General features: G+C 37.5%; 1 protein-coding gene across 1 annotated transcript in view; it reads right to left on the reverse strand.

Annotated features, from left to right (window-relative positions):
- Positions 1–17,019, reverse strand: part of LOC137257987 (leucine-rich repeat and coiled-coil domain-containing protein 1-like) — a 489,406-nt gene that overhangs the window by 45,250 nt on the left and 427,137 nt on the right. Inside the window, exons 13-14 of the mRNA XM_067795512.1 lie at positions 15,898–16,032; positions 14,840–14,979 (exon numbers count right to left, since the gene is read on the reverse strand). Coding sequence (XP_067651613.1) covers positions 14,840–14,979; positions 15,898–16,032 — 275 coding nt within the window. The remainder of the gene's footprint in view (positions 1–14,839; positions 14,980–15,897; positions 16,033–17,019) is intronic.

A 17,019-nucleotide genomic window follows, 5' to 3' on the forward strand; every position in this document is an offset into this window, starting at 1 on the left:
CAACCACTTTCTGCAGCAGTACTTTCTGAAATTACTAATGTCAGTCATATATAGAACACCTTTCTGGAATATTTAGGCCTTGGGGTCTTTACTGAGCGACTCTGCTATATTTTCTGTCCACAGTATATTTAGCACATTTGTAGGTCATTGATGATATGGCTGCCTTAAAGGGGGCTATACTTTCTGTCCTTAGCATATTAACCACATTTGTGGGTCATTAACGCTTTGGCTGCCTCAAAAAGGGACTCTGCTATACTTTCTGTCCATAGTACAGTCAGTGGCCAAAAGTCTGTGCACAAATCATGTCACGTTGCCCATGTTTTGAGCTGCAAGCTGACTTTGAAACTTTACATTTTTGTCGCCTGCTATCATGCCAACCGAGAACTGACACCTGATCAAAGAAATCTAATTGTTGAGTTGGATCAACAAGGCCAATCAAACTACAAAATTGCTGATTTGACAGGTATAAACCCTAGAACAATTCAGAAAACTTTCAAACATTTTCGGGAGTGCGGTACAGTGAAATCGTTGCCGAGAAGTGGCCGGCCTCACAAATAGTCACCAAGAAGTGAACGACGATTTTTTCGTCCTGTGAAAAGCAATCGCTGTCAAACTCTTGGAACTTTGAATTCAATCATAACAAAACCTACTATTGTCTGTCAAAGAGACAGCACTGCCTTGATGACTTCAGTTTTAACAAAAGAATTGTAAATAACTGTAACATGTTATAGAAAGTGTATGAGATGAATTGGGCTTGGTATTATGAGTGGTTGGCATATTTAGTAACAATTAATATTATATCGCTACTTGACCCTTCTTATGAAGATGTGCACTGTAACAAAAACACCTTTAACCTAATCAGACATACGTTGTTCAAGCAGATCAGTATTGTATCTGGATAGTCTTCTCTTCCAGTGCAGAGAAAAATTAAGCTAAGCACTTCTTGAACTGTTGTATAAGGCTCATTTCCAGGATTTCTCACATCAGAAAAGACATGAATTTGCTTATACGTTTTCCTCCATCTTGAAATATACTCCTTTCATATTTTATGTAAGGGATAGAAAAGACTAAAAGAGACATACTCAATAATTGAGAAAAAATCCAGTAAATCACAAGTGTAAGAGATTCCTTGAGTGTCTGGAGCCTTGCAAATTACACATTTTCTCCTTTCGCTCTTACAACTGTATTCCTGTGTGATGTACAATGGCTGTTGGTAGCAGATGGCTACAAGAGAGATATAACACTGAGGCAAGGTACTAACTGTACTCCTGTGTGATGTACAATGGCTGCTGGTAGCAGACGGCCACAAGAGAGTGCTAAGACGTTCCTGACACATGAAGTCTCATGAAACAGATGTGGCGGAACTAATGTTAACCTCTGAAAGGCATTTAGAAGTGATACACATAGTGCTGAGATGCCAAACCCAAAGCATTGCAAATAGTAGTTTCAAGGATCAAAATAGTAGTCTTACAATAAAATTAGTAGTTAACTAAATACTTAAAATCATGATGAATTTTGAGAAAGATATTATGACACTAATAGAGACTGAAGCTTTAATTTCATATAGCATAAATAGCAGATTTTGAAATTATCAGCATTATATCTCTTTTTACTGAAAAAAAAATTAATCAACAACGATATGTTTTTGTGTATATAACCCAAATTTTGACTAATTTTCTTCAAATTGCATCAAATTTCTAGTGCAATTATATAGGTGTAGTTTGAGGCTACAATTTGTAATGACTACCATCAAATCATAGAAGATAAAATTTCTGATAGAAGCAAGAATTTTATGAATGTCAACTTCTATATTGTGATGGTTTCCATTTATTTTCTTATCCCTTGTTAAATTGCCACCATTGTTATCTCATCAACAATACCCAAGTTAACAATCACTGGCCTCCACTTGTCCATCTACTTTATAGTGCCCACTAACTACTGATTTCTCTTGCTATCTCATAACTGTTGTTGTTTTCACATGTACAGATACAGTGGTCTGTTTCCTGATTCTTTCATTCACCTGATGAAGGAGTAAGACTGTACTTTGAAATGTTGTGTCCATCACAAGAAAAGAAACTGACATCCATAGAATTCTTGCCTTCAATGTCAACCTTTAGTAATAATTAGCCAAACCATGACCTTGATGTCAGCTACGATTTGACCGCTGAGACCATCATTTGATTAATGTGAGAGTCATATCATGTCATTTCATCTGTACATCATGAAGTGAGGCACATTTAATCACAGGACTGTATTAAGTCAACCTTATTTTCATCTGGTATGACAGCAATTAATCTTAATTGAAACTACAGCCATATAAGAGTCGTTGATGCAATGTTTAACTTCACGCCACGCCACGCCACGCCACGCCACGCCACGCCACGCCACGCCACGCCACGCCACGCCACAAGTAGTTGTACTGGACGACCACTACAAACTGAGTGATATCAAAAAAGTGCTTTTCAGTTGAAGCACTTCCTAAAATATTTGCATCCACACAATCATGAAGCCATGTCTTAGTGCAAGTTAAATTTTAATATTTTACTTCTAATTTTGCTGTCTTGAGAAAATATAAATTAATTCTCAAATGAAACAATTTCAAGAAGGCATGAAGACAATATGTATAGGATAAATATCCTAGATAGTCTGTTTGACAATAAATGATATGAACCGATGGATGCTGGGATATGAATAATATTCAAATGATGTATGCAAATAAGAAGATGGGAGTCACTAAAAATTTAAACATTTCATAGTCAAAGAGAGCCTGCAAAAGCATTCATTCTTTTGTATGGAGAAGAAGCATGTCTATCACATCATGCATAGATAAAAATTCTCAGAGGGACAGGGATTAATCCAGCCATCAAGGATGAGATAACAATGGAGGCACTTAGGAGCACCGATAAACTACTGTCTTCCCTTGTTAGTGTTCCCTAATATCATTGTTGTTGTTTCACATGTATGTTATAAGTTGTTCACTGGTTGCGAGGGGGCCATGGGCTCATGTACCCTCGAGGTTTGTTTATGTTCCCCGAGCCTGCAGGACCCACAGGGCAAGGGGAACATAAACAAACCTCGAGGGTACATGAGCCCATGGACCCCGGGGGACCAGTGAACAATGTATTTATCTTACCAAACATCTAAATCTTAATTTTGAACTGTTTGAAGCACTTCTGTTGAATGCAAGGCAAATCGCCATTTTGCAGATGACACAAGGTAATCAGATTTAGAGTAATCTCCCTTCCATCAATTTTCAATCGCAAAACATTGGTAATTTCCGTGCTTGATGCATGATTCAATGTTATTCGAGGTAAAAAGTACTAAAATGAAGCACCAGAAGAGTTCAGAATTCCCAGCGGTGTACAATGAAAATAATACATCGCCTGTAAGCGGGGTACATTGAAAATAAGAGAACAGCGCTTTGCCAATCGGAGAGCGACATTCATGTGTGAAGTAAGATAAATATAACTGTCTGTAGCTTATCTCTATTTTTTTATCCATCTGATGAAGGAGTAAGAATATGTACTCGGACATGTAATGGTTCTATAGAAACTTACATCATAAACTGGTGGCTTTAACATTTGGTTTTAGTTGAAATATGAGCCACCATGTCTACTCTGTTCTTTCTCATGTCTGTGTATCTTGGAGGGATGAGTGTGTGAGTGAGTGATTCTAGTTTTATGCTGCACTCACCAATAATCCAGCTATATGGTGGCGGTCTGTAAATAATCAAGTCTGGACCAGACAATCCAGTGATCAACAGCATGAGCATCAATCTGGGCAGATGTGAACCAAAGAAATGTGTCAACAAAGTCCGCAAGTCTGACAACCTAATCCTGTTAGTCACTGCCTCCTATGACAAGGATAGTAGCCTATTTTTGGCAAGCATGGGTTGTTGAAGGCCTATTCTACCCCAGACTTTCGCGGGTCAACACTTATATAGTCTGATATTGGATGATGTTATTATTTATACACAGGTCCTTAAAAAGATAAATACTGAAGATACAGCCGAAAGACAAACAGTATCAACTGTAGTCAGAAGGCAATAACAATTGTGTTTAGTTGAAATATGTGCCAGAATGTTTACAATGTTCCTTTTTTGTGTTTGTTTTGGACATGTGAATACATCTGAAAATGCTAAGACAATGAGATATGACTGAGCAGACATGTTTCGAGTAGTCTCCCTTTGATGAAGGGTAACGTATCCTGCACATGGACAAAGGGGTTCCTGGAAATGACATAGTCATTCTGTGATTGGAGTAACTATTGTGAAAAGCTGTGTATGCAATTGTTGTTCTGCCTGTATGGCAGTTTGCCACTGTTTAAATATGCAAATTTAAAGTGGAATTATATTGTCTTATTATGTAAGAATGATGTATGCTGAAAACAATTATCCCACTAGTGTGTTTTTGGATGGGTAATTTTGTATTAGGAATTAACACTGTGTATGAAAACATCTATTTTCATAGCAAGGTGCAAGTCACCTATTAACTGCCTGTCAAATATATAATATACACTACATACCTGAAGTAAATATGCTGTAAAATAGCTGAAAGGGCATTCATCTTGCCTATAACTACCAGACAAATGTAGAATACATACAACATTACTAAACTAAATATGTTGTAATACAGCTGATTAGGCAATCTTGTCACCTACTAACTACCAATACAGGACAAATTTTATGGATAGCAACTTCTTGGGTTTGTTTTGACGACGTTTCGGAGCTTATCCTAGCCCCCTCATCAGGTTGAGCTGAACTGAGCTCTCCTGTATTGCTACGTCAACTTCTTAATGCCTTTGAAGAATTACTAACTACCAGTCAAAAAATACATACAACATACCTGAACTAAATATGTTGTAATATAGCTGAATAGGCAATCTTGTCACCTACTAACTACTAATCAAATATAACATACATACAACATTCCTGAACTAAATATGTTGTAATATAGCTTAATGGGCAATCTTGTCACCTACTAACTACCAATGAAATATAACATACATACAACATACCTGAAATAAATGTGTTGTAATATAGCTGAATAGGCAATCGTGTCACCCACTAATTACAAGTCAAATATATAATATATACTACAAACATGAACTAAATATGTTGTAAAATAGCTGAGTAGGCAATATTGTTCTCAAGAACCTTCAATAAATGTAATTTTCTGCTATGAACAAATACTGTTACGGATCCACCCATAAGAAAGGTTGGATACTTTATATTCAGGTAACCAAACACTCAGTTCTCTAGACTTATGGGAATCAGTTTTAGAAAAAGAATATTCATTTCATGTTTTTAATTAAAATAGATTCTGCAAACAACAATTCAGACTTACATCCAAATTTAAAGTTGCACTGCACAATGGTGATGGACATGCAAACAAAGGTTTAGTTTCATATCACAAAACACTCAAGGAAATGAAAATTAAATGAATAATGGTAACAGTGTTTGCTTGACATGAAAATGACCTGGGTTTTATTCAACCTGTGGGTACAATGTGCGAAAGCCCATTTCTGGTGCCGCCTGCCATGATATTGCTGGAATATTGCTGGAACACACTCACTCACTAACAATGTCCCTCCATACTGACATTTACACAGTGCTGTCTAATATTCAACATTTGCCTCACAGCTCGGTATTTGAATTGCCGTGATACTACTAGAACACAATCAACGTTTCTCAATGTATTAATTCTAATTGTTTATGTAAAATTGACTTCACCATTAGGGGTAACTGCTCGCATATTCATGAAAAACTGAATGTATCTTTTGCAATAACTGTATGCACTAGAGAAGTTAACACTGATCAATCAAACTAACTGCTAAAGGGAAATATAGATCTGTTATCACTTTAATCTTGTCATCAAAGTAATAAGCAATGATGGCAGCTGCAGGTCATGTTGAGTAATGAAAGTTTTCATCAGAATGTAATGGCTGATCAAAGGATCAATTTAAACCCAGAAGTGTAATAAATGATGCCGGTATTTACGATGCCAGGCTTCTGAATATGACTACTGCAACTGGACAGTGGGACTTCCTTCTGCCCACAGGCAGTCCTGCTTCAGCCATCGGATAGGGATGCACTAACAAGCACGTCTCATACAAAGTCACGTTCATTAGGGAAAGCTGTGGTAAACAAACGGAAAGTTTCCGAGAATATTCCACACTGTATTCCACACTATGGCATGTTAAGTGGCATCTAATCTGAACGGTTGATTCTGTGACAGGAAATCTGCCCCATGAGGCACTTAGCCATTTCCGAGTGTCTATCATGAGTGGTCAGTTCTCTAATGACAGGGTTTGAGCCTAGATGACATTTAGTCCCAGAATGAAAGTTATAATGTTTGAAAATATATGTCTCAGAAAACATACTAAATAAAATGAAGTATCTGTTCTTCCTACCCATTCAAGATATGAGATTGTTTTTCTCTATTAATTCTCTAGCGTGAGTATGAGTGAACTTTTTTTTTTTACTCCATACAACAATATTCAAGACATAGGCAGAGGTCTGTAAATAATGGTGTCTGGATCAGATAATCTAGTGATCAACAGCAAGAGCATCAGTCTATGCAATTTGGATGCAACAACATGTGTCAACCAAGTCAGCAAATCTGACCACCTGATCCTGTACTTCTTAAGCCATTCTTAACACATTGGCTACGATCAAAGTTAAGAAGTGCTGTGAACGTTTCGAGAATAGCTAGCTTGATCCTGTTGGTCACCTCTTATGACAGACTGGGGTTCTTGAAGACCAGTTCTAACCTGGATCTTCACAGGTTAGATAAATCTATGATATTTGTCCTGGATATATTCCCTTCATGAATAATTTTTGGTTCCTTTGAAAGCTAAATTATCTTTTCATGTGAAAGAGATTTTAAAATTTTGCTCATCTGACTGATGCATGACATAACATCCCAATTACATAGATTAAGGCTCATGATGTTGATGACTGGATTGACTCTGACTCGAATGTATTATTTACAGACAGACGCCACACAGCTAGAAGATTACTGAGCATAGCTGAGTGTGAATGAGACCAGTATTAAACAAAGAACAAATAAATGTCCAAACACACCATGTCCATCCTTGTTTAATGTAATCTGGAAAATCATACCACACATCAGTCAAATGGTCAATGATTTCTTGTACAGTACCAGGATGAGGATAAGTTCTTGAAGACTGTTGAGCAAAAGTGAAGTAGAATTGAAAAACAATTCCATTCTGTAAGCATGTCTTGTAGGTGGCCCATACAGAACAGTTATGTATGTTTTCACAGAGACCATATCTTATATGGTTTTCAAACAACAGTGCTTTGACATCACAGACATGGGAGATAACTGCATAGTCTATAGGCATACCACTAGGGACAGCTATGGCGTATTTCGAATTTTAATTTCCACTTCTGCACGTCTCAGTGGCACCTACAGGACAGAGGTAGTAATAATCCAGGGGGAACGTTTACAACGTAATTGCTCAAGTTTTTTGGAAATCAGCATTTATTATGACCCACGTAAACTTAATGGCCCAAAATGATCTGCCATGTTTGAACTAAATCAGAATTTTGTGAGCACTTTTAGAGTCACCATTACTTCAAAAAATATAACTTACATTCATTAATTAATCCAGGCACAGAGTTAGATGACCAAATAGAGCTTCATGGATGATCAACTTCTTTATTTTAACAATGGCCATGTTTCGGCATAGGTTCTTAGACCGTTTTCCAGCACGTGTAACAAGCATATGAAACTTTCAAGCATATGCTTGAAAATGGTATAGGAACTTATGCCGAAACATCGCAATTGTTAAAATAACGAAGTTGATCATCCATAAAGCTGTGTCATCTCTACACCAGCAACTTCTAGAATGCCACAAATAGACCAAATCCAGATATGCAGGCAAGGTTTTGAGAGTGCAAGGCCACAATCGGATACCGAAAACAAACTATACCAACAGGACATCAATGTTATTCGGCATGCCACTTTCTCATATAATTGGAAATGTTATGATGATCACATGGTCATGTAATGGAGAGACGAGGATAATTGAAAAAGGTTGTCTTGACATCCATGTTGAAAATCAGATTTTTGATGAAAAAATTTGATGACCCCTCAGAAGATTTCAGCTTTCTTGATGCGAGATTCTTAAGAGATGTTGCAAGGTTAATCCTACATGAAATTTCATCAGAAGTAATAACACTTGTTTAAATTGTACCAGATCCACACCTAAATGTTTCAACTACTTGCCTGATAACAGTGTTAACCCTACACCATTTACCTGATAACAGTGTTAACCCTTCACCATTTGCCTGATAACAGTGTTAACCCTACACCATTTGCCTGATAACAGTGTTAGCATCTGCACCTACTTGCCTGATAGCAGTTTTAGCACCTACACCTACTTGCCTGATACCAGTGGTAACAGCTACACCTACTTGTCTGATAACAGCAATAACAGCTACATCTACCTGTCTGATAACAGTGTTAGCACCTACACTAATTGCATAAAACAGTGTCAGAATCTACACCTACTTGTCCGATAACAGTGGTAACAGCTACACCTACTTGCCTGATACCAGTGTTAGCACCTACACCTACTTGCCTGATAAAAGTGTTAACAGCTACACCTACTTGCCTGATACAAGTGTTAACAGCTACACCTACTTGCCTGATACCAGTGTTAACAGCTACACCTACTTGCCTGATACCAGTGTTAACAGCTACACCTACTTGCCTGGTAATGGTATTAAGAGCTACACTACTTGCAGCTACACTGGAGATTGAAACATCATTTATTTGATAACATACAGCTTTCTCCTTTGTCCATCATGCCAACTTCTAAATGCCACTCAGAGAAGTGAACTTCATAAGTCTGCTGAAAAGCCTCTTTCATTACAAGGAATCAATCAGACACAATTACTTGTCAGAACCAATTACATAACATTGTTTGGCTAGTTGGTTTCATATTTAAAAATTAGCAACAGATTGATTGATAAAAGTGATTTTCAAACTTTTGCTGAAAACATCCAACACTTTTTTGGCTCTCAGCATGTTTTACAACACAAGCCACAGAATCCAATTTAATTGCACTTCTGAGAAGGCAAACTTTAATGAGTATCAGTTTACAAAACTTAATTTGACAAAGATCATTGATATAAATGGTGAAACTCTAATGAGTTTTCCATCTTTAACTTCCTTATAACAATTAGTTGTCTGGAGAACTGTGTAGGAGATGAAAATAGGATGCTCAACCTAAGATCGGATGAGAATAGGATGCTAGAAGTGAGAATGGGATGCCAGAAGTGTCAATGGGGTGCTAGAAAGGACAAGAGTGGATAGGATACTAGAACCAAGAGTGGAATGGCAATGGGATGCTGGAGCTTTTAGTGACTGATTTACAAACAATATCCTCCAGAATTTCATACGCAAACCAACATGATATTTGGAAGTGAAACAGTGCAGACTTCTTTATTGCAATGGATGTGACGTTTTGGTGCAGATGCTAACACCGTTATCAAGCAAGAGAGTGAGTGAGTGAGTGAGTGAGTGAGTGAAAGAGTGAGAGAGTCAATGCAGCTCTAAGTCACATTAACAATTTTGCAGCTGTCAAGCAAGTAATGACAACTGTATGCAGCAGTGTAATTGTATCTTTTATTTCAGTATTTGCACCAAGTGCAATCTCGCTTACAGGTTTAGCTGCACCATCAGACTTATGGCTGCACAATAAAATAATGTTACTGGTTCTAAAAAGGATAAAATATATTTGGTAAGCAGTTTCATAAATATCTGATACATTCAACAGAACCTGACCCAAGATGATAAATTATCACTGATTCTGTTTCAGTTTTGACTTGCCTGTGTCCATAAATGACTCAATCATATGATTTCTTCTATGTAACTAATTTTCCATATGCATTTATTGTGACAAATACCAAAGTTCTAGCTTTCTGAAACTTTATGCTTTCTGAGAAGTTTTGCAATTTTCATATGATTTGATCTAATTTTTTTCTGCTTCAAAAGAAATGTTGACAATTTAAAAATTCATGATGGATTAATGATTATCAGACTGTCATGAAAGCCTTTGTGCTGGAAATGACAAATGATTTTCCTTTATCCCACAGAGATGCATCACTTCGACCCGTGACATATGACATAATATTTCTCTGGTCAGTGGAGGATCACATAACCTTCATATTGCTTTCTCAACTACCTGGGGAACATCCATCCCAAACTCCATGTTAGACATTAATAGTTTTACATTCTCATTACCATGCTAGGATATGTGAATAAGCACTGGACAAGCATTTATTGCCTTTTCAACTGTTAAGTAGCAAGCAAAATGTTAGAAATCTGAGGCCCTGGTGTATCACTGTGGTTTAAGCATTCACTCATTGAATGCCAATGACTTAGGTTTGATTCCCCATATGGCTGTGTGAAGCCCATTTCTGGTGTATCCTGCCATGATATCGCTACAATATTGCTACAATATTGCTAAAGTCGGTGTAAAACTAAATTCAATCATTCACAAACTTTCTGAATCCGAACATCCCAAATGAAGCAAGGCCAGATTTTCTATGGTTCAGGTAAAGATCTTCAATTTTACCCAGGCTCATTTTCGGCATGGAAGCTGATACCTGTTTCCATCAAAATTATATATTTCCATCTTTTCACAAAGACACAGAGACATATAATTTCCAAACTGACATTGCAAGATCTCAGGCCATCATTCTAAAACATTCTAGTTGTTTTAAATCTGTTTTGGATGTTGAAAAGTATATTCTTGAATTGTTCCCCCCAAAAGAACAGTCGTAAGTTTCACTGTGTATCACATAAATTGAGAGTTCAGTCAGATAGATTTAAATGCTGTAACCCCAAAGCACTGTTATGTACAAGATGTGTTTTGGGTGGTATTGAGGATGAAAATAACTTCTCATTCACTTGTTGGTATTATATAACAAGCAGAGAACTGTTTTCACCTGAATATTATTATAAGAATCTGTCTGCCTCCCAAATGTATCAATTATTAGCTTCCACTGACAAAAAGTATTAAATCTCTGTATTTGAAAAGAAACTTGCCAAGATGTTGTAAATAAATGATACATTGGTATGTGTACTATGTGTAGTTGTTTATGTACTAGTAATACAGATCACATGGCCCCAAATACTAATAAAGTTGTCAATTGTCACTTCCATGCTTAATGTCAGTCTCAACTTTAATTCCAAACGGTATTTGTGATGATGATTGTAAACACCAATGTTTTAAACCCTTAACATTTATGACTTATGTGTGAAATCCTGTGGAAATTGTGTTAGCACATCTTCAAAGACATCCTGACCCGTGATGATCCGAGTAGAATAGGTCTTCAGCAACCCATGCTTGAAACAAGAGGTGACTACTAGTCGTAAGATGTGAATAACGGGATCGGGTGGCTAGGCTCGCTGACTTGGTTGACACACTTCAGACCTCCACCAGTAGATAGAATATTGATGAGTGTAAAATTAAACTCACTCACTCACTCACTCACTCGCTCGCTCACTCACTCACTCAAAGACAAACCCAGTTCTGGTATGTCATCTACCGGAAACCAGATCATGTTGGTTGGAATCCTGATTCACACTTTGGGAGTCACCATCCTGACCTACAGTTAAATTAGTTAAATTCAGTTTTGACATCCAACTCACCCACTCAACTCATCAGTACTTTTTGTGACACTATTGCCCTGCCTGAATCATGACTCTCTTGCCCATAATTTCATGTGACCAGCATGATACCTCTTACATCATACACAATCCGTTAACAAAAAATATTAATTTCATTTTCAACTGTTTCATTTTTGATGAGCTTTCACATCTAGATATCAAATGTGATCGATTAGTTAACTTTCATTTAGAAAATATTGAAAAAGAAATACAACAAAAACATTGAGAAAATACATTATATGACAAAAAATTAGAAAAAGTATTTCAATTTACAATATTCCAGCAACATGATGGATGACATCAGAAATGGGCTTCACACATTGTACCTATGTGGGGAATCAAACATAATGTTGGTCTTTGGTGTGACAAGCAAACGCTAACCACTAAGCTGCCAAGCCATCCCTGGACACTGTAAGTACTTGAACAAGCTCTCTATCTCTCAACAACCAGGTAGAAAACTGAAGTGCGATGAACTACAGACTGCCGACTATTATCACAGATTATTTGAAGAAGATTGTACAATTTCATATAAACTGTCAAATTTAGTCAAATCTTCATAGTTTAAGGGGACAGTGGGGTACCCCAATAGGTAAGAGTGTCTGCTTGTCACACTAAAAACCTGGGCTCACTTCCCCACATTTCTGGAGTCGCTAGCCGTGATATGGCTAAAGGGATGTAAAACCATTCTCACGCACTCAGTCACTCATTAATTCCTGTCAAGCTGAAATGCAAAGTTTCATGAATCACAAGAGTTCCATGTCTTAATACAGTATACACTGTCATGGTTTTATCATGGCACAGATTTACTCCCATGATCAAAATAGAGAAGTTCTATCCGACGAGAGATTTTGCTTGTTCTAACATGATCAGATGAATGCTTTAGACTTAAGATGCACACGCTATAAAAAAAATCACAACTTCGAGACAGCTGCTGAAGCTCCTATTGAAATATATTGTATGAGAGAAAATTCACTGCATCTAACTGATGCTTTGCTCCTTTGCTATTCAATAATCGATGACTCAAGAAAACTAAATCTTCAATACAGATGCACACAGTGGCATGTTTTGCATTGCTTTTGCGCAAAATGGAAAATGACTACATAATTGATCAAGAAAAGGACACAGCACTAGTTTCAAAAGTTTTAACAGTTTGTAACAAGTTGAAAGCATCATATACAAGACAGAATCCAGGACAGAGGATTGCTGTGAAAATACAGAAGCTTCCTTGAATATATAGAACCCATCAATGCCAATTTGGAGCCGTTTCCTCTTCTCTGGAGAGTTCCCTTTCAAATATCGTGTGAAACTCACTCCTAATGACATCGTCTGTGTTCAGCTCATGAACTGCCAAAGGGTGTTAATGGGTCGTAGGTATGGGACACGTTTTTTATTTCTTCTCTTTACTGTTTTAGGACTGAAATATCTTGAGGTCTGAAGAAAAATTACATGGTTAGGATGGTATGTGAACTACACCTTCGTTCATGAAAATGTCCCTTAAAAAGGGTATATTCTGCAGCAAAACATAAGACATCTCAATCACTTAGCACCATGTCTGGTATATAAATATATCATGTGTGGTAGACACATCTGTATCGTGTGTGATACACATCTGTATCACATGTGTCTGATATACACATCTGTATTGTGTGTATGATATACACATATGTATCATCTGTGTGATATACACATCTGCATAATGTGTGTGAGGTACACATCTGTATCACGTGTGTGATATACATATCTGCATCATGTGTGTGATATAATGTGTGTGATATACACATCTGTATTATGTATCTGATATTCACATCTGTATCACGTGTGTGATATACACATCTGCATCATGTGTGTGATATACACATCTGTATCATGTGTGACATACACACCTGCATCACATGTGTGAAATACACATCTGTATCATGTGTGGTATACACATCTGTATCAACTGTGTGAAATACACACCTTTGTCATGAACGATTATCTTACCTTCATGTAAATACTTTAATTTCACTGGACTATGACAGTTTAACAAGATTCCGTGTCACCCTACAAGGAGCCTACCTACAATGAGGCATACATCAGACCATATTACCCTCGAGAGAAGCATACAACTTATATTATCATGTATGTGCTATACAAAAATATCTCCTGTCAATAACACATGTGCAATATTTCTAGCCAGTTTGTGTACCATATATTTGGACAACCTTTCTGTACACATTTTCATTTTTAAGAATTCTTCATTATCCTGAATGTATCACATGTCCCAAGTGTTCATCACATTTGTATCATGTATCTGTATCACACCTATATCAGAAGTCCACATCAAACGCCTCTTTATGCATCCGTAGGACATATTTGCATCATGTGACTTCATTAAACGTCACAAAGACGCAAGGATTCTATGACACAAATTGGCAAACAGAGTCAAGTTCTGATCACATCCCAGGAGTGATCATATTTCAATCACACTGTAACTTAATACCATACAGAGGCAAAAGTGCAACAGCTCGTGGCATCAACAAAAATCACAAACCTGTATCATCAATCTCCATAATGACATAAAATGACAACCAATGCATAGAAAGTCAGAAATCTGCTGACCTCATGGGGATAGAAAGGAATTTGAGGCAGAGAAAAATTTCACTGAAGCTGTCAAATTTGTCAATTCTATGCATGCTGAGCTTGTTAAATGTTGTCTAATTACTGAGGGCTGTCACTACACACTGGCAGTGTAAAATTCAGCTGAATACTGTGAGTTGCGGAAATTCCCCAAGCAACCATGGTTACATGTGTTTGATGATGAAACGGTGTGATCAGTTGCATGTTTCACAAAGCTCTCATAGCATTATGACTATAAGTTCAGTTACAATAAAGGAAGTATGAAGTTGTATAGAAAGGCTACAAAATCTTAGACTTACGAGAGCTTTGTGAAATGGGGCCAAGCCTCATACTGACCATGATACTAAGCTGGATAGTACAACATCCTGAGTAGTGTGTCTCAACATCTACAACTGTGCTCCTGTTCATGGGCAGTCAGGAGTTCTTGCAGCTGACTGATTTGCCCCTTCTGGTTCTCAGTAGTGAGTCTCAAGATCTACCCCCCTCCCACAAACAACATGCATTGACAAATATACCTGTGCTCCTGTTCACGGGCAGCCAAGAGTTCTTGCAGCTGACCGAGTTGCCCCTTTTGGTTCTCAGTAGTGTGTCTCAACAATTCAGCCTCACGTGCCATGGCTGCTGCCTTCATCTGAGCTTCTTGCAACTTCTTTGTCTGGATTGAAACACAAATGTGGATATATCATTGCTGGATGATAGTCAAACGAGTGTTTGATTTACCCATTCTGAAAATAAAAAAACAAAGGACAAATCTGTTTTCTGTTCAAATACTAGTAACTTGTCATTGGCATATCAGACAAACACGTGACCTATCACTGAAAGGAAACCGGCTGTCTGACTGATCAAGTTTGAATCTGTTTCTAACATTGTGTGTAAGCCTTTCATGTGAACGTTTTGCGTAAGCCATGCAAGTAAGTATTGTGTTAGCCTTCTACGCATGTAAGCCTTGCAAGTATTGTATGTATGTTTTGTAAGCCTCGCATGTAAGCATTTTCTGTAAGCCTTGCAAGTAAGTATTGTGTTAGCCTTGTAAGCATGTAAGTCTTGCAAGTATTGTATGTATTGTACGAATGTTTTGTAAACCTTGAGTGTAAGCATTTTGTGTAAGCCTTGCAAGTAAGTATTGTGTTAGTCTTGTAAGCATGTAAGTCTTGCAAGTATTGTATGTTTTGTAAGGCCTGCGTGTAAGTACTGTGTTAGCCGTGTAAGCTTGTAAGCCTTGCAACTGTTGTATGTATGTTTTGTAAACCTTGAGTGTACGCATTTGTGTAAGCCTTGCAAGTAAGTATTGTGTTAGCCTTGTAAGCATGTAAGCCTTGCAAGTATTGTATGTATGTTTTGTAAGCCTTGCAAGTAAGTATTGTGTTAGCCTTGTAAGCATGTAAGCCTTGCAAGTATTGTATGTATGTTTTGTAAGCCTTGAATGTAAGCATTGTGTTAGCCTTGTAAGCATGTAAGCCTTGTAAGTATTGCATGTATGTTTTGTAAGCCTTGCATGTAAGCATTTTGTGTAAGTCTTGCATGTAGGTATTTTGTTAGCCTTGTAAGCATGTAAGCATTGAAAGCCACCTACCTCATGAGCTTCCTGATTCAACCTCTCCCTGTCTTGTTTCATCACTGTCTCCTCCATGGCTCTCAATGCAAGTTTATGGGACTGTTCATTTGCTTTGGACTGTGTCAGTTCTTCAGTTAGATCTCCAATTCTGTCCTAAACAGAAAGACCCGTAACTTTGACCATTACGATCTCATTGCTATTTTTTTAACTGACAGACTCCAAAATTGAAATTGACATCAGTCTGCATTTAACTAAATGCAGTCCACACAATCAAGTGACTGATATCATGAGCAACAGTTGGGATATGATGACATGCATCAACCAGGTGACCAAGTCACATGTGACAACTCCTATACCATGCATAGCACTCTTTGAAATACCTGCTGGCCCAACCTTCCGGGACAGGTTATTTTCAACACAGACTGTCAGATTCTCAAATCCACCTGCCCGAAGGTCCTGTTGACATTTAGGCATGTATCATATTTCAGGATCATAAATCATTATTCATTCACTTTAAAAAAAAAAAAAAAGAATAATAAAAATAATTAAATCCATTTGGATGACAAACGTGTCGCTTGTCGAACCTTAAATATTTGAGGGCAGGTACGTTTTGGACAAGGCTGGCACATTTTACATCTAACCAGCACAGTGGTCTGGCTGAAATTTTTGGTATTTCATAACCTGCATATACCATGCATGGCTTGGAGAAGACCAACATGGCTTGGAGAAGACCAACATGGATCCATCAACCAAGCTTAGGCACAGTGGAAGCTGTCAAAACCAACATCTGTCCAATCCAGCAAGTTGTCAACACCAGCACTAAATCTCTCTCAGTCCCTCCTGTGACATGTACATTTATCATCAGCTCTATAATCTGGCACATTGTCTAAACCAAATTATTCCTTCAGTCCCAACAACAGCCGGCACTGCATTCATGCAGAGCCAAAATGACACTTCACCATTCCAGGAATGTGATTAAAGAATCCCAAGAACAGTTCTTGTGAAATATTTTAAAATATATGAAGCTTCCGTTATTATCAACAAGCAAGAAAAACAATCAAGCAAGAAAAATCAAACCCAGGTCTTCAGCATGATGAGCAGATACTTCAACCACTAGGCCACCTAACTACCCAAACTGTT

Source organism: Haliotis asinina, chromosome 12 (assembly GCF_037392515.1).
Source record: "Haliotis asinina isolate JCU_RB_2024 chromosome 12, JCU_Hal_asi_v2, whole genome shotgun sequence".
In the NCBI taxonomy this organism is placed as follows: domain Eukaryota; kingdom Metazoa; phylum Mollusca; class Gastropoda; order Lepetellida; family Haliotidae; genus Haliotis; species Haliotis asinina.